The sequence below is a fragment of the Phalacrocorax carbo genome, chromosome 12 (assembly GCF_963921805.1).
Source record: "Phalacrocorax carbo chromosome 12, bPhaCar2.1, whole genome shotgun sequence".
NCBI lineage: Eukaryota > Metazoa > Chordata > Aves > Suliformes > Phalacrocoracidae > Phalacrocorax > Phalacrocorax carbo.
Genome location: NC_087524.1, coordinates 2,253,163 through 2,275,136, shown reverse-complemented (window position 1 = coordinate 2,275,136; position 21,974 = coordinate 2,253,163). Strand labels below are relative to the sequence as shown.

The following is a 21,974-nucleotide window of genomic DNA, read 5'->3' as shown; positions in this document are numbered from 1 at the left end:
AAGGTTATTTGCCCTGCTTTCTGTTCTTGTTACTACGATCATTTGTGAAGTACGTTGGTTTCTCTTAGAAAGCAACAGCTGTTGTGTAGACACACAATAAAATACGTAACCAAACCACTCCCCCACACGCATTGCCAGTAGGTGTGAATTCTTCAGCGGGTCCTGGAAGCTGGCGTTCCAGCGAGAGGGGGATGTGTAAGTGTCCACAGTGTTGTGAGATCTGGGCCAGCGACCTGTCTTTACCTAGAATGACAAACTGACACTGGCAGACCCATTTATCAAAGCCTTGCTCCTGCCCATGAGCACAAGTGAGTGCTCATGTAAATTGTCCCCAATGGTCTGCTTAGGTGATGAAGATCATAGGTATCTGGGTAGAGACTGAGCGCTGTATCGCAACGGAGGACAGCAATACTTCATGTCTCTCTGCTTCTGTCTTCCTTTGTCAAGATTTTGAGGCACAAATGCCGTTGCTATGTCCACCAAGGCAGCTCAATGTACACAAGCAGAGATCTGGATACCAACTGCGCTGTTACTGGTGCAACCAGCATGGCCACACTGACTTCAGTAGTGTCACTGCAGTTCTGCAGTGGGAGGGCAACCAAAGTCAACCAAAAGGCCATGGGTCTTGTTCAGCACTCACTGAAACCACTGGGAGACTTTCCACCGTTTTTATGGGTGGCAGAGAAACATCTGCACCTGATGGAAAAGTTCTTCCTAGTTATCAGTGTTTCTTTTGATGACAATGTCATGATAACATCTTTCCCAAATAGTCTGTGAGCTATTTAAACCAGCTATTGCTCTTTGCCTCCCTACTTCTTCAAACTCAACAGGGCCATGGTCTGAAATGAAGTGTTTTAGGCCCTTGGTACTAGCAACCAGACATCGTGCAGCGTTCCCAGACTGTGCCGTTGAGCAATTATAAGCCATCGTTCCTAGCCTAGCTGAACTAGTAGCATCTCAAGAAGCCTGCTCCAGGATGCTGTTTTCAGTGTGGCCAGCTCTGAGCTGGAATACGGACACTTCAAAGCTCAAGGCAAATCTAGCTATAGAGAAGAACATGAAAAAGAACACTAGATGGAATCAAAATAAGATATACAAGCAGATGAGGAGTCAGTGCCAAAGCTGGATGTTCCCTGAAATTAGCATTACCTCTAAGTTTACCAGGAAATCAGAAGTGTTACCACATTCTCTTATTTTTTAACCTTAACCCCACAATGCTTGAGCTCTGGGCGTCTCTCAAGTCATCCAGATGCAGCTGCTACTTTTGGGTCAGTACTGCATGATCAGCATCAGGGTGAGCCTGTGACAGGGGCTGCTGGCTCTATTCCTGCTGCAGTCAGGGCTGCAAGTCAGGGCTACAAAGGATGGCATCAGGTGGTGGCCCCTTGTCCCAGCTGTGCCTAGCCTACCCCAGCCCCCAGCAGAACAGCAGGATCTCTGAGCCAGGCAGTGTGTGATGTGCGGTTCTTGGCTGTATGATGGTATTGGTTAATACCTTGGCTGGTCGGGAAGACTGATCACCAACATTGTACACCATGTTAGCAGTGTAGCAAACCTGCTATTTTTCTACCCTTAGTAAAACTAATTCATGTCTCCATCACTACTAATAAGCATGTAAAAGTTGGAGAAAAGCATATCTTACCAAGAAAGGCTGTCAGAAATGCCAATCAATGCAAGCAGTAGAGGGTATGTTGCTGCCTTGCCACAAAGCTGGACTTCAGGCACATCCTTTTCTTTTTTCCTTCTCCCTTAGGCTGCTCTGTATGATCTGTCTCCACCACAGGGTCATTTCAAGCAGCAGGACTGTCTTTAATTGTGTACAGACACCTGTACTTATTCCGTCGAGGATTACACAAGAAACAGTCCCCGTAGAGGTAGGTGGGGACACGCGCAAGATATTTCACACACAAGCATCCAATGGCTTCCTGAGCACTGGCTACCATGCGCTGCTGGCGTGTGAACTGGAATCTGTCATGTCCCCATCACACCCAAGTGAGCTGCCTTTGCCCGTTTTGATTCAGAGGGTGCTTTCTTTGTTGGCCTTCGGGGTTAAACAAGAGCAGCAGCTGCCTGCTTTGTATGGGGAGCGGTTGTTAGGGCGACTGGGAGGAATTCCTTGGCACCAGCACTAGCGCAAGAAAGGAATGAGCAGAAGGAAGCTCAGGCGGAGCCGGCCAGAAGCAGAGCAGAGGCAGAGCAAGCCAAGGGGACGTGCTCTGCCGTGTTTGCGTTAGCGCCTCACCCCAGCTCTCCCACGGGCGGCAGAGGGGCCCTGCGCGGCACAGGCGCTCTGGAAAGGCGAAGTCGGCACACCCTTGGCCAACCTGCGCAAACCTCTGTGCGGGGTGCCCTGCAGCGCTGGCTGCCCTGGCTAACCCCAGGGCTCGGCCTCCCCGGCTGCGGAGGTGCTGAAAGGAATCACGCCCTCAGTTTCTACTGTATTGCCGCTTCTGTGATTGAACAACACCCCCCCCCCCCAACATATAGACTTGAATTTTCTCTTATGATACTTGGCACAAAACTGCTTGGGGTAATAAAGGCAACTTGGAAAATTAAACTGTGGTAGTGATTTTCAAAAGGAAATAATCCCATTTTGGGGTCATTTTCACTGGGAAAGATGGTTCAAAGGCACAAGAGGAAAGGGCAGGGTGAGCACTGAGCTGCCAGGTATGTGAGTACATTTTTTCAGGCTTTAGTGACTTCATTTTTGCATTACAGATGCTCTCCTTACTCGAAACTGCTGCCTTCCCCATCTGCTTGTTTTCCCCAGCTCTCACCTCTTTTATAAACAGACAATAACTTTTTGTTTGGATTGGCTTGCTGGCAAATTTACACAGCTTTCCCATATAACAGTCTGATTTCAGGTGATGGTGAGCTGATTAGTAGGTGTAAGGGCATTTGCTCTTAAGAATTGTGGAGGCATTCAGCTGCTCGTATCCATTTAAGGAGTAATAAATAGGAAGGAAAAAAAAAATAAAAAGGAGCAGTAGAAGCAGGTAGTGCCTGGACTTGTTTGCACAGTGGTGGAAAAGCTGCAGGATGAAATTAGTGTAGCTTCTACAATGAGAGAGTGCAAACCTGTCTGCAAATACAGCAGCTGCTGGGGCAAGAGACTGGTCAAAGTCACTGGAAGGTAGGGCAAAGTGTTGCTAATGAGTGTAGAGCTAAAATACTTGTAAAGGGGGAGCTTGCAAGTAGGTAAGTTCCTCATCAGAGCTACTGTTCTACATAGTATTACTTACAGACTGATTGGAGAAAGTTATTAAGCTTTTAGCCTTGTAACAGAGTACTTTTCTCCTGTTTGGTGTGAGGGGTGAGCTCTGATTTCCTCAAATTTAAGTAGTCATGTTATAAGATTCATCAGATTATTGCTTTGCATAAAAGTATCTCTGTGGGTTTGGTCTGTTGTTTCCAGAATGATTCCACTTGATTTCCAAGTTCCTGCCTGAAAAAAACAAACACAAACTTTGGGGTTAAATTCCCAATGGGCTGTGCTGTTCTTGTTGGGCTTGAAAAAGTTCTGATACAAGTTAAAGCTATGGAGTAAGTGAAATTGCTGAGCAGTTGAGAACCTGGTTTCCATAAGCTTTCACGTTCCAAAGCAGTCTGCCCCTCGCCTGAAACTTTCCAGGCACAGGGTCAGACTTTACAGATGGGAAAGGGGAAAAGGAGGCTGCCTCTGTACCCTAGAAGACTTTAGTCACCCTCAATCTAAATTAAAATATGCTTTAGACTGCTCTCATTTGACCTAAAATGGAGCAATCGGAGCTTAATGGGTGGTAAAAGGTTCTTGAAACAACACCAGTAATGCATTGTCCTAAGGCTATCAGCGCCTTTATTTCTTGCCTTAAAGACTTTGGGAGTTTGAAAAAAGGTTGTGCAAAATCCTGCTTGTGATTCCTTTTATATCGTTCCTTACACTGGCTGAGTATACAGCCAGGGCAGCTCCAACGTCACTGCTTCAGGCTTGGAAAGTCCCAAGGGCAGAGTCAAGAAAAGCAAAGTACCCTCATAGCTTCTTCATTGTGTAGCTGAAAATTGTTTTGAAATGGCTTAAAAACCCACAAACTAAACCTGATTATGCCTCTTCTGCTGGAGGTTTTGAGTCAGAGTGTTCAGGAACTGAGGTGTATAATGCGCTTTGTAGTTTAAGATAACGTAGTCCTCTAATTGTAATTTGATGTGACTTAGAAACACACCAGCAAGAGAGAGTGGCTTATATGATGCCCACAAATGTGTGAAGGTTAGATAGGCATCAGAAACCCGGAGAGGAAAAACACGTTATGAGGCCAGCTGTGAAACCAGACAGAACCGGCTTCGCAGGTTAAGTCTACGAAAGGTGAAAAGGGCGAGGGGAGGAAGGCTCGGAGCCTTCATCACCGCGGCCACCAGAGAGACCACCCGGAAGATTCCTCGCGTGCGCGGGCAGAAGGATTCAGGGCAGGGAGAAATGTAGATTAATTCTGGGAAACCATTACCATAATGATGCAATCAGTAGCAAAAACAGTATAAGAGGACGAACGCTGGAACGAGGGGTGTGTGTGCCTTTGGAGGAGCGATCCCCCACGCACCCGGCGCCGAAATAAACCTACCTGCTTTATAACTCTGAGTTGTAGAGTTTGTTCCGCAGCTCAGTTTTTGCCCACTCTGGCTGGTGGCTGTGATGAGAATATCAGCAGGGGCAGGGACTCTCTGAAAGCCTGTAGATGAGGCTTGAGAAAGATGCATTGTGGAGACGCTTCACAGATGTCCGTACCCACAGCACGATGGACTCGCTGCCCGGGTCACCATCGTACAGGTAGCTGAGAGAAGACTGTATTTTGTGGGGTACCACAGTCCCCCACAGTACAAGCAAACAGGATCACCGGCTGAGTCGAGTTCTAACCCCCTTAATATGACGCTGGGCAGAGTTTCTATTGACAGTCTTGTCAGTGCATCTGGAGTTCCTTTTATAAAAAGGAGTATTACCTGAGATGCAAAAATGGCCTCGGGGTGACGAGGGGAAGACAGTGACCCTTGGGAGGACCCATGCATCATTTTCTGCTCCTTTTCTGAAGTTTTGCATGTCCCTGAGAGTAATCACTGAGCTACAGGTGGGATTGTGCCTTACATAGCTTACTGGTGGTGTAAAGGATGCATGTGTGTCTCTGGTACACAGTAGTAAAGTGCGCAAAGCATGGATAAGCTCCCTCACATATGCAGCATGTGTGCTAAGGGGGAGACAAGAACTGTGGTGAAGGTGAGTCTGTTCATGTTGAAAGCTCGGTTTAACAGCATCTGTGCAAGCAAAAGGGATATTAGACTGTAGTCTCTGCCTCCTGCTCCCCTGGCCTGCAAGTGCTGACTGCTCTGGTTGGCATTAAGGCTGTGCAGCACTGCTCTGAGCCTTGCTGCGGCGTTCAGGTTCTCCAGGCCTTTCCTCACCCATCCATACTGGCTGCTTAAAATCTAGACAGTGTTTCTCTGCATTAAAATCCCCTGTCGTGTCCCTTCACAGCCTTTTTAGTTCATGCTGGCAAGAATGACTACTTGGGCTTCTTCCCATTTTCTGCCTGGTTTGGTCTCTGCTTGTTTCTGTGACCTACAGCTGTTTGCTGTGACTGTGATTTTCTGTCTAGGAGGGCTTCTTTGTCCTTGGAGTCCTAAAGAAAGCTGACCTCCGTGGCAAGCTGACCTCCGTGGCAAGCTGACCTCCGTGGCAAGCTGACCTCCGTGGCAAGCTGACCTAATTACATCCCAACACAGGGAAAAGGCGTATGCAGCCAGCCAGGCACAGCCTTGGGAATCCAACAAAAGCAATCCACCCTGCTTGTGAATCCACCGTACCTCCCAGGAGGAGGAGGAAGGAAGCACCACTCATGAACGTGCCTTGCCTTGTGCTGTTGATGAACCTGCCCCTCAAACATGGCTAAAAACCAAGCCAATGCAGGCCCCGGTGGTATGCTTATCATGCTCAGGGCAGTGCCTCCTCCTTCACCACTTGCCCTCACCATATGATGGATGTGTTTGAGGCAGGAGCAGCTGGCACAGCTCGTTCTCTTGGGAATAGCCAGGGCAGCTTCCCAGGCCATGGGGATGCTGCTGGGGTAAGTGACATAGCAGTGTGTGGGAAAGAAATGAGAGAGGTTTGGTGTTTACCCAGCGTCCCATGTGGGTCTGTAAATGTGAGAGGGGACATATCTCCTATACAGCAACGGTTAAGATATAGCTGGTGGGAGCGTTTCCATCAGGGCAGCTTTCCATTTACAATAAATAAATAAATGCTGGCATGGATGGATTCTGACAAAAGTCTAGACAGGAAAATATTGCTAGAACCATAAGATATTTCAGCTGATTTCACAGAACCATTTCTCCAAATTAAAGCACTAAGAGCTGTTCAGCTCTTTTTAAAACAAACACAAAAAAAGGAGGAAACAAAAAAAGACAAAACCATTTCTCACCCCACTCCTAAGCCGTAACATGTCACAGCAGCTAGTGCAAGCCCTGTGGCAACTTTGCTGGGGTTGGCGTTACTGAAAGTCGTTAGCCTTAAATATGCTGGTCCTATGTTAGCCTAGAGATGCTTCTTGACTCATGCCTTGCAAGTCTAGGTATGGGATGGGGGGGACCTCCCAAGTCTCTGCTGCTTTATTGAGCTTTACTCTAAGATGTTGGACACGTATGGTGTGGGAGTGGACACGTGGGGTGTGCCTGTGTTTGTTGGCTGGGGTTTTCTTGTGGTTTTTGTTTGTTTGGGGCTTTTTATTTTAAATAAGCTTTTTTGAAGGAAGGGAGGTAGATGAGGGTTTATTAAGTTTCTGGAGTTCTGTTTTGCTGTGTTCCAGGTTGGTAGAGATAGAGTTGGTACTAATGAGTGACTTATTCTGTTGTAGCAGAACTCGCCAAGTCTCAGTGGAGTTTTTTGCTGAGAAATTACCTGATTGTAATTTGCATGTGTCAGTGCCAGAGGCCAAAATGTTAGCGGGGAAGGGTGTGTGTGAGGAGAAGCAGTGGAAAAATTACATGAAGGTTTAGTCAACAGGGTTGAATGTAGGGCTCCTCACAAAAGAAGCCTCATTTATTACGCAACTTGATCTCTCCCTGTGAGATCATATGTGAAAAAAAACAGGTTGGGTCATGTCTGAGGGCGTTGGCCCATGGAATTTGTAGATAAGGATGGTTTATACCAGCGTGTTCCCAGCATAGAGAGGCCAGTTACATTCTGCAGCTTCCAGAGGGAGTAAGTCTCCTGAGGAGTACAGTTATTCCAATTTTCTTGTGGTAAGTTTATTGAAAAGAACCTTCCTTCCTTTCTCTTCTCCCTCTACCCCTTTCAAATCTCAGTTTCCCTAACTGTGAGGTGTGATATGTGTGGTTTTCTTCACCAACAGACCCAGGTATCACTACCGAGACTGCAATGGCATGGTGGAAGGCCTGGGTAAGTAGAGGAAATACTGAAGTAAAACACCTTGACTTATAAGTTGCATCAGGCACTGTGTGGAAATTAAATGTTTCCCTTTAAACATCAGCCAGACCTATTTACTGATTTTTTTTCTGACTTTAAAATAGCTTTCGGCATTTCCAGAAACTTGATTAAGGAGGATGCTAACATGACTGCTGGCTTTAAGATGAGCAGACTCCCCCTGATCCTTCAGTTGAGGGTGATGCAGGGATTGTTGGTTTGCATGGGGGGACAGTACCAGAGAGCAGCAAAGTAACACAGCTGAGGTCTGCATTAGGTCTGAAAGCTGCAGGCTCTTCATCCGCTCCCTTCCCTTGTGTCAGTGAGTTCAGGGCACTGCCTGTCCCCATTTTGGTCCCCAGCTGTGCTGGCAGGCTGTGGTCATGGTGGGAGATGTGGTCAAGCCACAGCGCCTTTCTCCTTGGTGGGTTTTTAATATTGCAACAATGATGTGGACTTGTCTGTGGACCCTGTCTGCCTGCTAGGAGCGAGAAATGCTGTGCATATTCTCTTTTAAACTCTTGTGGCTTGGGGAGGAATGTGGCAGGATGGGGGGATGCCCATGGGGTGTGCTGAGGCAGCCTCCAGCATCCGGCTCAGGCCAGGCGGGAGGCAGCTCTGGTGATGTGCATCGTTCTGTTGCCATCGATGGCAGCTCTCCCATTAGCCGATGTGGAAGGCCATGTTTACCCCTGGACTTTACCTCCAGATACCTATAAGCCAAGGCCTAGAGGAGAGACATGCTAGAGACGTGATGGAGGAATACTGATAGAGAAGTCTTCTTCCCCAGCCCAGTCCCCCGTCCAGCGCCACTGCCAGTAGTGCACAGGCTTTCCCTTGACTGCTTTTGTGTCATCTTTGGAAAGATTTGTGCTCCCCCTCCACCTTGCTGTGAAGAAGGCTTCACGTTTCAGCAGCCTGTGCAAGGGGTGACCTGAGCAGAGGGCCTTAAGGGAGCCTCTATTGCCATGTGCCAGCGAAGGTGCCTGGGAGGCGTAGGAGAGCTGTCTCGCGGTGTATTATATTACCTCAGGTGCGGTACAGGTTCTCTCAAGAGTGAGAAACCACTTTGCATGGGCATTACCGTTTTTCAGGTTCTCAGTTACAACTTTGCAACAGAGGAGCGGGAACTGGAGAACCAAAACAAAACACTGTGGGGGTTGGGGAGCACCAAGCCACCTCCTACTTTCCTTCGGATACACTTCAGACAGGCAACCCTCCTGGTCTCAAAATGTACCATGGCTTTCCCCAGAAAGATAAAAATTGTAACCTTCCTTTCTGCTGATCTCCCTCTGCCTTCCTATTTCCTTTTGGAAGTTTAGTACAGTGAAACAGACCTTTTCCAAAGCTCAGAGTAGGTCTGACTTTAATTTTTCCCTTTCTGCTGCTCTGTTCCACCCCCACCTCCCCCGAGCTGGAAACCTTTTTAAAAAAACTTAGAGTGAGAAAAGCCCTGGAAAGCACCAGTGATCTCTTACCTGTTGGTGTTGTAGGGGATGGAGGCGCGAAGACAAGGTGAGAGGGCAAAGGATGGATGGTAGAAATTTGTTTTGGTTTCCCAAACCCTTCATAAAAAATAGAGTTCAAAAGCAAACAGGATGAGAGAATGTGAAACTTTTTTTCAGAAACATTCCACTGAAAACAAAACAAAACAGTAACCCCACCTGCCCCCAAGCTTTTCCATAAACTTTGAAAATATTTTGGTAGGAAAACTTTTAATTCCCTTCCCCTTCAGTTATAGGTGAAACTTTGAGAGCAGCAGCTGTAAGGTACGCTGACTCCGTTGCTTTCATGCCAATTCCTCTTCACATGAGCATTACACAGACGCCTTCAGTAGTTTCAGTTAGGTAATTGTAGGATCAATTCATCTGGGAAACAAGACTGAACAGAACAGGGTTACTCTGGAAACCTGTTGTGATTGTACCTATGCTGGAACAACTAAATACAGGGAGAATAAGGTGTATCAGCGAGTCATGAGTGCTCTTGAGCCAGGATGGGCTGTAAATGTTTATTGGAATTAGTACCAAAAATAAAAAGGACTATTGTTTAAGTTCTTTCCACTGCCGCCAAACGAAAGCTCAGCTTTGCACTCCTCCTTTCTCTGAGTCACCAGGCACGGGTCCAGGGAGTTTCTTTCATGTGAGCCCTTGTGTGCAGTAGAGAGGCTTGCCCATCTTTTTCAGAGCAAAATCAGGTGGTTGAATTTAACCTGCTTTCCAGGGCAGTTGTGTTAGCACTGGCTGGCTTCACAGGGGAGCAGAAAAGCAGCACTGGCAAGGGTCCTACCAGCTCAGCCAAACCTCCCGTTCCAGACTGACGACAAACCTTTGGGGGTGGCAATGCTTTAGTCTGTCATTGCTCTTTCTGCAGTGACAGCTTCACCACAGCCTTAAATTCGCTGCTTGGTAGTCATTGGGGCTCAAAGCTGTATCTAGCGAGAAGCTTCGTGTTGACACTGTCCGCTCTGCAGCTGCTCTCTGCTGGGAGCAGGGCGTGGTGGCACAGGAGTCTGTCTTTGTGCTGGCTGTAAAGCAAATATCTTCAGACTGAAGGCCTCTTCCAGATCTTCCTAACTGAGTCTGTGTTATGCAAGTCAGAGAGGACAACCAGAGCAACTCCTTCTGGTCTGTAAGCTCTGATTTGAAGGTGCTTTTTTACCTGACTTTGAGGCCACCCCCACTGAAAAATCGATCAAGTCATACTGATATTATTAGTTCAATATTAACCACATCCCTGCAAGCAAATTCATGAGAAGATAGTAGTTAAATCTCTCTGCTGCTAAGGAAGAGAAAACTCTGTCCATTATTAGAATGAAGTGGTGATGACTGTCTGTGCCTAACCACTCGTACTCCCCTGTTGATAGGACCTTACTGTTAGAGATACATCAATATTCAAGCTAGTCCCTTGACTTGAATTTGTTAAATTCAAGCTCTTAAGCCTGGGTTCTGGTTGATGGCCCCGATACCTTGTGATAATTGGGTTACGTCTCAGCGTGTCTTTCTACTCTGAGGCTCTAGCACTGGCAGGGCCTTAGGGGTCTGTCCAGAGGATTCCTGTGTAGTTGGCCTTTGGTTCAGGGGAGAACATCAAACCTGCACTTCTCCAGATGGATCTGTTCCTTCCAGCGGAAGGAATCAAATCCTTCCAGCGGAGACACTTCCTTCTTGAAATCAGCTTTGGACAAGGGAAGCAGCAGCAGGATAATAAAGCTGCTACCTAGAAAAGTGGTCTCTGAGAGCATGACTATTCCACGAAATCAAAAAACTAGGGGTGAAAATACCCTGCACTAAACCACCAAGAAATGCAGTTCCTAATAGCAGTAGAATACGACAGCATACATGTCACGAAGCGTTGTATTTAGCGGGTGAGCAGGAAAGTCTAGCCTACTCAGCTTTTCCTACCAGGCTGCCTGCACCTAATGACTGGCGCAGCAGTGTCAGTCATGCTTTGCACTTCATGTTTCTGCCAGGAGCCGAAGGCTGGTAGAGGTGGTCGGAGGCTTGAAACTAGTGTCTTCTCCAGAGCTCCGCTGAGACGCTTTGAACCAACCCTTCCGCTCCTCTGTGCCTTCCTCATGTGTAGGCAATGAATAATACTCATTGACTTTCCCAAATACTTTTTCTTCAGCTGATGAAAAGCAGTGGTGAAAAGTCCTGTATTTTTCTTCTTTTTTTCAGAGTGAAGCAGAGGGCAGGTCCGTGACAGGTGCTTTAAACTTTGATCCTGCACCTGATGCTCAGACTCTGTACAAGGCCATGAAGGGGCTTGGTGAGTTGACTCCAACCACATGTGTAAATTCTATGTCTTGCTTATAATTGCCCAGGTGAAAGCCATTCCTAAGAAAACTGCAGCCAAACGTACCATTTTTAAATGTGGAAAACTGAAAAAATAAAGTTTCCTCGATACATACTTAAACTCCTATGTTACGAAGGCAATGAACTAGGGAAGGTTGTCTGAATACTTGAATTGGGATTTTGGACTAGTCTCAACTTATTCTGTGTGATGTGTTATTGTCCTATTGTTGCTCTTCACAGGGACCGACGAACAAGCTATAATTGATGTCCTGACCAAGAGGAGCAATATGCAACGTCAACAGATTGCCAAATCCTTCAAAGGACAGTTTGGAAAGGTTCTTCCAAAACAAAGCCATATTCACTCACTGTTTCGCTGCATGCAGGATGTAGTAACTGGGTGTAGAGTTCATCCCACAGGCACGGTGTAAACAATATGCAGGTCTTCTGCAATTAAGTAGATTAGTATTTATTTACAAGGCCTGGGGTGAATGTGTGAAATTAATTTTAGGTTGGAAAAACTGGGTTTCCCCCGAACACCGTAATTTTGGGGGTAAAATCCACTTTGACCAGAAATGGTTTTTTAGAATGTATTTTAAGTGTCACTTCTTATTGCTTTTGAAGATATAACAAAAATTGATACCCTTCAAAGTGGCATTTTGACCAAAATATTGGTTTAGTTTGGGGCCCTTTTAAATGCCAAAGAAAGTTCAATTTAAAGACTTAATCACATTTGTTTGGAAATTCTGAAAATGAAAAAAAAACCCTGTCGTTAGACAATCATGTTTTTTCTATGGCTATCTTTCTGTCTGAGAAATTCTTCCTTTTTTGGGGGAAACTCTTCCACCAGCTGTACTCTGGAGCTAGTTGTCTGAGAGTCACAGCTAAGGAGGGGGAAAGAAGGAAATCTATTGGGAAAGAGCAATACAGGCTCTTGGGTCGGCATAAAACCAGGAGTCTCCAATGACCCTTGCTGGAAGGGGGCTTGAGAGAGGGAGGCAAATGGGTGTGAGGGGCAACAAGTATGCGATAAGGAACAGAGTGCTTGCATCCCACTAAAACAGGGTGAGTCGTACCCTAAAATACCTTCTTTATAGCGAACAGAAAATTTGAAGTCTATCTTCAGACTGCACGCCCGATTCTGCAGAAGTCCTGGGTGCGTGTTTATATGCAGGCTTTGGGAATTGGCTCTGTCTGAAGCTACATCCCTTGGCCAGTTCAAAGCTGCCTGGTTCTGCTCGTTGAGTAAAGCAGGGTGGAGGAGGACTTTTGTCTTCCCTACTCTGTTGCAGAACTAATTAGTACCTGGGAGAGGCTTGAGTAATGGGACAACAGGGAATGTGGAAGGACCTAGACAAATCCCATTTTGGAGTTTGGTGCCCTTTTCGGTCCCAGGACCTTTTCTAACCAACTGTCAACAGAGCGCTGTCGTTCAGCTTTGCCATGGGGATGGAAACAGCACTAGGCAGTAAAGGGATCCTCTGAGGCTTCTTATGTAACTGTGTGGCACATGTTTAACAGGATCTGATTGACAGCCTGAAGTCTGAACTCAGTGGCAACTTTGAGAGGCTCATTGTCGCTCTCATGTACTCCCCCTTCAAGTATGACGCCAAGGAGCTCCATGATGCCATGCAGGTAAGTGAATTGCATGCTGATATTTAAGTAGCAGTGCAGATCCAGTGTTAATTTCCTGTAACTGTGCTTATTAAGGCAAGTGATAGTAACTGGACTGTTACATGATGAAGTTTGTTATTAGCAGTAGCCTTTGAGAAATAGTAATTGTGCTATTAATGCAAATCTGGGGAAAATGCTGATTTAATAACTAGGGGTCTATGAGAGTTTCTGTACATCCATGTCTCATAGAGCCTAGGGAAGGCAATAGCAAAACTAAACTCAACTTTAGCAAGGAAAGAACATCCACAGATGACGTTTCAGTTAGATAGCTCTTCACTGCTTTCTGCAGTGCCTGTCATGAACGGAGCTCAGTGACACAAAGCTACTGCCCTGATGCCCCACCCGAGACATGAAACCTTTAAGAAATCAAGGAATGGTGGTGCGAGGGCCAGGGCTGGCTGGGGTCCTATCTATCAATACAATATCTTTTCAAGTTTCACATGCAGATGTGCATGCACAAAGCCAGACTGACTAGGCAAGCATTGGTATCCCCACATCTCTCTAACACTGTCATTAAAGATCCAGAAGTGCATTGCAGAGTGCAGGGTTATAGAAGGTCATCCTTTATGTATTAGGCACCTCAGTAAAAGAAACCGTGTTCAAACCAAAAGTGCTTTGTGTCTCCAGCTTTCACCCTGACAGTTTCCCACAGCTCAGCATACAGCCTAACGCTTTGCTGCCATGCGACGCCTCGCTCCGCCATACTTCTCTAGCTTTAAATTACAGTCCATGACTAGATGCCTTTCTGCACCTTTATTTCCCCACTATGTTTTTTATTAAAGGGTATAGGAACAAGTGAAGATGTTATCATAGAGATCCTGGCATCCCGGACAAAAGCGCAGATCAAAGAGATAATCAAGGCGTACAAAGAAGGTAAAGTGCCTGGGGCTGTGCTCTGTGCGGTGGGAGCGATGTGTGGCTGCCCGATTGCACAGCAGGAATGGTGTTACCAACTATCACTGTCAGCAGCAGAATGGGATTTTTAAAAGCAGGCAGGGGCAGCCTAGCGCCGCTTTCAGCCTGGCAAACAGAACGTGGCTATGCTGAGAGGATTTGAAAATCCCTTTCTAACTCTCCATCCAGCTAGAGGGAAAGGTCAGCAAATCACAAATTTGCTTCAGCTTGGCCGTGCGGGCTATTATCAGAATGCAAACAAAACTATAGCTATGCGCTTGGCTTTTTCTGCCCATTAATACACTCTAGATGGGAATTTATTGAATATGTTTTTTTTAAATATTTGGTAATTCTTTGGTCCCTTAAAGTTTGTCTCTAACATTCGCTCTCTGTTTATGCCTTGGACATCAGTGGAGCTAGTGACTCAGTCAGATGCGAATGCTGACCTGGGTGTCACTGCGGGTGTGACCTGACCTCAGCCCTGGGCTTTTTTTCCCCTAGCGACCTTCTGGCTAGCGTCAGGCTGTTGTGTGGCTAGTAATATCCTGACTATATCACCCAAATAACAAATCCTTCCCTTGTCCTTTTCTTTCCCTTGGGTAGAATATGGTTCTGATCTGGAAGAAGACATAAAATCAGAAACAAGTGGCTACTTGGAACAGATTCTGGTTTGCCTTCTTCAGGTAATGCTGGAGAAGAGAAATGACGGCGTAAAGATCTTCACATTTTTGCTCTTCCTTTTTGGAGAAGATGTGCAATAGACGAGGCAACGCAGTCACGATCACCAGACAAACTGCAGAGACAAACACGTCACTTGGACTGGATCTGTGTTTTGGCTTCAATGTGACCGAAGCAGGGGAGACCCCTCCCTTAGCTGCAGCAAGAGAGCTGAGAACTTACAGTCAGCAATGCTGCAGGGAGACACCTCTCTTTTACATATGTGTTAAAGCCATTGCACTCTACAAGGGTCTAGAAAACAATGTCCCTCCACTGTGACTCACCACCCTTCCAGGGTCACCCCCCCAGCGCCGAGTGCATTTGGATGCGTTTATCCTATCATGTTTTCCCTGCCTAGCAGCAGAATTACTTAGCGATTTTTTGGCTTCGCTTCATATGACCGATTTCAGTGCCTTTCAGTGAAGGAGTTAGCACTTGTACGTCTGAAACATTACTGCTTGAGCACTCCGCAGAAAACGATAGCTGAGCAGGATAATTGATCTTTGCCCAGCACGTACGCCGTGATGCTTATACATGGAAGGACCTTCATGAGACAAAATGGTTACCTTTTTCTTTCTTCTCGTAGGGTGAGAGGGACAATGCCACTCTCTACGTGGACACAGCACTGGCTCTCCAGGATGCAGAGGTACGCTCAAATCCTGTGATCAGTGACATGCCTGCATCCCACCTGTCTTGAATTGCAGAGTGCTTCAGTGGGCAGCAGAGTCCTGGTCGGCAGAGGGTTGGAGCCACAATAGTTTGGGGAAGGGTGGCCTTCAAGCACTTGGGGTTCATCAGTTTTGCCTGCAGTGCTGAGCCTTGCTGTTCCAGAGAGCGATCGAGCTGGGCTTGGGCTCAGGTGTTTTTGATATGTGAAAGTACATGGGTATGGTAGAGCGGGACAGCAACGGATAGGGAAGAAACCTCAAGAGTATTTTGGCTGCCTCAGCTGCCGCAGGAGGGCTGGAAAGGGCAGAGATAGTGGCTGCTCCAATTTGACTAGAAGGCATGGTCAAGAGTTTTCATAATTTTAGGACAGTCTAGTTCACACAGTGATTTAGGTTACTTCAAACTGCTTTACTCTAGCAGTGCCTTAAGCCAAACTGTTCCTTTACCAGCTGCGCGCACAGAACATTTCTGTAACGATTGTGTTAAATTACAGACTCTCTATGCTGCTGGGGAGAAGATACGGGGCACGGACGAGATAAAGTTCATCACCATCTTGTGCACAAGAAGTGCCACACACTTGCTGAAAGGTATGGAGGAAAGCCCATGCTCCCAAGCCTCTGAAATGAGAAATCACTCCAGCCAAAAAGAAGACGCAGGGCTATAGATGGGAGAGATGGGTGGCCAGAAATAAGTACCTGGAGTCTGTCTCTCAATCCTTGGTCACTCAGTGACCAAAAGCTGGCAGCAGCTTTTATGAAAAATTTAAGAAGACCTAGTGCTGCTAAAAATCAAGTGGCTTTTCTAGGAGTTCTTATACAGTGGTGGTGGCTGGATGGTATAGGGGTTTTTATAAACCCAAAGGGAGAGAGACACCCTTTCTAACCAGGTAGGATACTGGGCAGACTCATGACTCCTTGGATGTGGATTCCTCTGGGAAAAAGTCACCCAAAAAGTAGCTGGTTATTCAGTCCTGGAGAATCATGGGCTGCGCCCCACATTTCTGCCCCATGTTCTTCTGAGGCCATCAGAGGCTGCTGGGAGGGAAGACACTAAGCCAGCTCCAGCCAAGGGAGCCCTCAGCTCCCCACTGCCCTGCGCAGCAGAGACCTGGCCTTGCCACCTCAAGCCTTCCGAGGCTCTGACTAGCAGATTTTATTATGTTGGCTGAACCTAAGCATATCAAGTACTGTATAAATAATCTGGACCTAAAGTGATAAATTTAGCTGGTGATAAATTAAGTATGCCTGAGCTTTTTCAAGCTGAGGTCTTCTGAGGCTATTTTCTAGGCGCTGGAGGCCAGCTCCCCCTTGTGTTTCAAATTTAATCTCCCAGTGTCACGTAGAAAACAACACAAAAGTGGTCCCTAGTCTTTGGCTGTGTCTGCCTTTAAGAACTAAATTTCAACTAGTTATTGTCAGGATGTGACCAATCTTTGGGACCTACTGTATGACCAAGCAAGTAATTTCCTCTGTGCTATGGCAGCCTGCAACTGTTTATCTTTAAAACCTGAGTGCAATTGTTTTTAACATGGAGAGTAGGCCCGAGTTGAGAATGTTATATCCATCGGTCGATTCTGTGGTGTTAACTTTCTCAGAAGTATCTGAGTGTTAATATTTAGGTGTCTAATCTTGAACGTTGAGCAAACTTCATTAAGATGTCCATTGCATTACATAGCAGTTTTCCTTCTTCATTAGTCTGAAAGCTAGGAACCAAAACTGAGACCTGCACTTCTGAACCCTGGAGTAGCCAGAGCGTATAAGGTGAACAACAACTCTGTTGCTCAGCTTTTATTTATGTGGGAGTTCAAATATCTTCGAATCTGCACCTGTGTTTTTGCTCATCTTTTCTGAGTTGTCTTTTTAGAATTGTGGTGGAAATAATAAGTTTTCCCAAACTGTTGTCATTATTTAAAAGTCCAAGGGCCATGAGCAGCATAGTCCTAGATTTAATTTGGTTTTATTTTGGCTCCTGAAGCTAGTGGCATCAACAAACACAAGACAAAATGATAGAGGTGTGCCTAGCCTTCTCTCGTCTGCTTCATTTCTGTGGTTGAAGGCAGCAAGGAAGGGTCACGCTTCTAAATTATTATGAGGTGACTGAACTTGCATTTCCAAGCGAAGGCAGGGAATTAAGACCTATGGACGGGTTGGGTTTTTGTGAATGTTGCCACCCATTTTTGTAGTTGATTTCTAGGCTTGACTGAACCCTCCTGGAGTTGGTGCAAACGTGGCCGTTGCTTTGGCAGGATCTGTGTTTTCGTATTGTCACACAAGCAATACTTGTGAATATTGCACACAAAATGCCTGAGCAGTAGCTGTGTGAAAAATTGAAGTTCTTTGTTTCAAACAGTGTTTGAAGAATACCAGAAACTGGCCGGTAAGAGCATAGAAGACTCTATCAAGAGCGAAACTCGTGGTTCACTTGAGGATGCCATGCTGGCCATTGGTAAGAGTGGCTATGTTTCCCTTTCTTTTGTCTCACTCGGCTGCCTTTTGTCCTGCAGCAGCTGACTGTTATGTGATGGGTCTGCTTTATAAAGGTATCTGGTGGGGAGTAAAGGGTACTCCTTAGGTAAGATAAACTCAGATCACAGGGCACTGAATTAATGGAAAGCGTGTTGCATCTTTGTTACCTGCTGCCCTGGCCTGGAGTTACCGTTGATTCTTACTGAGCCTTTTTGTGTGCCTAGTGAAATGCACCAGGAATGTCCGTTGCTACTTTGCAGAGAGGCTGTACCATGCCTTAAAGGTAAGACTCTTCATCCTACATACTTGCTTTCATACTGGCCTTGTAACCTGGCTTCCACACATTCAAATTAGAAGAGCCAAGATTTTGGTGAAATCCAGCAAGTTTAGTGCTATTGTTGCAAGTAATAGCAGAATCCCTTCAAACACCTTGGGTAGAAAAGTATCCTTTAAGCTTGCGATACCAAGGGAGTCTGGCTTTTCTGACAGGAGTCTGCAAGAAGCCCAGTCCCACCTTGTGGAACATGGACAAAACTTCTGGAAGACATTTTTCTAGGAGGTTGATCATGCTGGAGTTTTGCCCATAATGTTATCTTAATGGACCGAACCACCATATTTTCTTTTTAGGAAGGAGTTCTCTCAATGGCAATGTAAAATGAAATAGTTTCAAACGAGGGCACATAAGGCGTCTGCAGATTGTGCCCCTGTAACTCTTAACTGATTCGTAAAAGATGTCAGCTTTCCCAACTTTGCGGAAAGCGGAGTTGAGTGATTATTTTTGTTATCGATGCAATCTTAATTTTTCTGTAAGCGAGTAAACAATATTGGTTGAAAGCAAGTATTGTATGGGCCATGCTGCAGAAGGACAGTATGTTTTCAGTGCCCAAGTCCAACTCCATAGTGTGTTTGCTTTTGCATTTGACACGTGCAAAGACTTACAGCACACTTCCATGGCAGGTTTGTGGTATTAAGTGGCCCCTGGGAGGGGGGTGGGGGCTTGTCCTCCAGAAAGAGAAGCAGATATGCTGCAGGACATGTGCCAAGTGATGTTTGAAAGCTGACTTCTCCTGTCCTGGACCAGTTTGCAACAGCTTATCCCTTGAACACCCACTAACATCACAGACTGATATATCTGTTATTTCAGGGGGCTGGCACCCATGATGGGACTCTTATAAGGGTGATCGTTTCTCGAAGTGAAGTTGACTTAAATCTTATAAAGGTTGAATTCAAGCATATTGCAGGAAAGTCTCTCTCCAGTATGATTCTGGTAAGCATCATCTTGATATGATGGATCTTAGCCATCACATACATTCCTGACCTGCCCAGCACTGGGGGATGCTTCCAGGGTTGTTTTCAGCAAAAATGTCATTTCTGCCAAGATCGTAGCTCTCCTTCCTTAGGCCTATTAACAATCAGCTCCTCGAGGGACTTATATGCCTGAAGGGTGAGGCAGATTGTATGTTCGGTAAGTGACTTGGGCAGAGCCAAACTTGAGGAGAGACTGCTCCAGGTTTTTCATGGACGAGACTCTGTGTGCCCTTCATGACCTCCTAGGTGACTCTAGATTAATTTGATCTTCCCTGTTACACCTTTCCAACACGGCTGTGCTATTTTCTCCTCTTTCTGTGCTGTCCTTAACTACTTCAAGCCAGTGCAACGTAGGTCAGAACAGTGCTGGGTTGTTTTGGGTTTTTTTCATTTGGTTTGGTTGTTGGTTTCGTTTGGTGGTGGGTTCGGCTTGTTTTGCTTTTAACTGACTTATCCCAGATGAAGGCCTGGTCTTTACTGTGGTGAGATAGGTTTAGAAACTGAACGTTGTCAAAAGTTATTGCAGCTCTTGAGGTTTGAGCCTCGGCTCTGAGTGAATGACCCTCCCCTATCAGGGCTGAAATCCTGGGGCTTCCCATTTGTTGTAAGGACTCTGGGATATTCCTCGCCCGCAGTGCAAATGGCACAGAAGCCCTACCCTTAGCAGTCCCCATGGGAAGTAAGGTTCTGTAATGAAGGCCCTTTCTTCTAATTGACGCTGTCAGCGTCTGTCATGTTGATTAATGATCATCAAGGGTCTGTATAGAGTATTCATTCCTTCTGAGAAGTGGAACTGGCTTTTACACCTGTCGTCACAAAACATTCAAAGGAAGCAATTTTTCTGTCTAAGCAATATTCTCTGTAGAGCTTCTCTAGATCAAAATAACCATATTTGTGGCTTTTTTAAAAAAAAAAGTCAGGTGTCAGGGCTAACTCTACTGCCCTTTCCCTCCTGTAGGGGAGAGAATGCTACACAAATACCCAGGGACATAAAATCCGAACACAACAGGGTTGGTTGCTCTCGTTTGTGCTGACTTTGTGCTGCCCTGCGGGACGAAGGCATGACCGATTGCTCACCTGCATTCCAAAGAAAAGAACTGAACTTGATACACGTTATTTCAGGTGGCAGCTACAAGCCTCGCTTCTCCATTCACTTCTGATGGTGTGTCAGCCGGCAGTAACTCTGCTGCAGCCTGGCTTCCTCTTTCCAAAGTCCTTTTGCTGTCTGGGCATATTCCATGGACTGGCAAAGTCAGCACTCGGAGCGTGCAGAGGAACTTCCGCGCTCACCTTTGCTTTTTTTCTTTTTAAAATTTTTCTTATTTTTTTTTTTCTCCTGCCAGGATGACACCAGCGGTGATTACAAGACAGCCTTGCTGAATCTCTGCGGCGGTGACTGATAAAATCTAGGAGGAAGATGCTGATACGGGTACAGAGGGAAAATTAAGAGTAAACAAGGGTCTGAAGATGTACATGTAGAAAATCTTTCTATTGATCCAAATGGGGAGAAGATCAAATTAATGGTCAAGATTTCAAAGCTCTCTGAAGGACGTGGATGCTCATTACATATTAAAAGCTATATACTTTCCTGATAGTTTTTCAAACACAGGTGGGAATGTTTCTTTTTTGTTTTCATTTCATTCTGTGCAATTTCCCTTCTCTTTTAACACACTGTGAAGGGTGGCACTTAGACACAGAATTAAAGGCTTTTTTTGAGTCACCGAGCCCTTTATAGGTGTTTCACAAGTCTGAACAACTCTGCAAAGCTTGGGCTGTCCTGAAGCCTTGCTAACTTCACTAGGACAAGCTGGTACAGCACTGACCATTTGATGCTAGGAGGGTGGGTCTGGAAGGAATCCCAGATATTAATGGGGCTTTAGGGCACGGGTCAGAACGGAGAATTGAGTCCTCGGGGGGCTGGTTTAGCAGCCCTATCCGCATAACTTCAGTAGGGGCTCCCCAAGGAGCAGGGAAGGGCAGAGCCAAACTGGCTGTAAGCATGTGAAAGTTGAAAGTTGCGCGCCCGATTTCCTTCTTGCTTGTGTGAGTGTCTGCAGCGGGAGACCGGAAAGTTTGGGGAGTGACATCAATGTCAGACTGTGGGGAAATCAGAACTGGGGCAGATGACTTGTTTTTGGTGAATATAGGATCTTCTGCTCTTGGGAGCAGACCTGTTTCTGCTCCTAGTTTCACAGTAACTTCACAGAGGTCAGTGGACTCCCTTGGAAATTCAGCCCCCCGCCCCCAACCCCCATCAGTGCAGGGCTGCACTTACCAATGATTCTCCACACTTACAGCAACTCATTTAAATGTGTGATTACAAAAAGCCACGGTGTTTAGAGAAGTAGCTTTTCCGAATTTTCCGGCAGAGGGGTGGTTCGTTCTTTGCACTGCTAAAATGAACAGGAACGTGGTGCAGCGAGAGTGGTGAACTCAAAGTCCCAGGGAGTCCAGGACCCAGAGCTGGCGTCAGGGTATCTGCATCCCTCGGGTGAACATGAAGAGGAGGAGGTTTCAATTTCTGATCCTTTTAGTGCTTGTGTTTTCAGTGATATCCCGATGTCTCACCTGGACTAAAATGAGTTGGAGACACGGCACTAGACTGAGCATCAAGGGGAAGTTCTTCACTCAGTTTTTAGGGGATTTGGGCTAACTCCAGGCATCAAAGGTCCGAAAATCACATGTGCCTTCTCCATTCTTCGGAGAGAGGCTTGTTCTCATCGACAGTGATGCTCAGCCTTCCCCCGGCTTTGCTCAAGGGCAGGTTCAGACGCTGATTGCTAGGCCGAGGCACGCTAGGACGGGGTTGGGACGCCGGCTGCGGGGAAAGCCGGGCTCACACCACCACCTTGTGCGCGACAGCCGGGACGGCGGCGGGGAGCTCACGGACCCCCGGCCCCGCACCCGGCGCCCAAACGCCTCGGGGACGGGCCAGGGCTGCGGCGGGAGGGCTGCGGGGCAGGCACGGCGTGGGGCGATTTGCTCCCCTTGAAACGATGCATGCGGTCCCTCCCA

At 46.5% G+C, this 21,974-nt stretch overlaps 1 protein-coding gene across 3 annotated transcripts; it reads left to right on the top strand.

Annotated features, from left to right (window-relative positions):
• Positions 1-6,824: 6,824 nt before the first annotated feature.
• On the top strand, positions 6,825-20,563 carry LOC104041187 (annexin A8-like protein 1). Of its 3 annotated transcripts, none has more exons than XM_064463718.1 (13): positions 6,825-7,260; positions 7,371-7,417; positions 11,119-11,209; positions 11,476-11,570; positions 12,754-12,867; positions 13,689-13,779; positions 14,404-14,483; positions 15,104-15,163; positions 15,680-15,773; positions 17,536-17,631; positions 17,876-17,934; positions 18,796-18,918; positions 20,303-20,563. In XM_064463718.1, exons 2-13 carry the CDS (start codon positions 7,397-7,399, stop codon positions 20,357-20,359), a joined length of 981 nt encoding a protein of 326 aa, XP_064319788.1. In that variant the 5' UTR covers positions 6,825-7,260; positions 7,371-7,396; the 3' UTR covers positions 20,360-20,563. The 3 variants fall into 3 exon arrangements, with proteins under 3 accessions (XP_064319788.1, XP_064319789.1, XP_064319790.1); XM_064463719.1 differs by lacking the exon at positions 6,825-7,260 and adding an exon at positions 10,911-11,019 and having other exon boundaries at positions 7,387-7,417; XM_064463720.1 differs by lacking the exons at positions 6,825-7,260; positions 7,371-7,417 and adding an exon at positions 8,891-8,956.
• Positions 20,564-21,974: the final 1,411 nt, after the last annotated feature.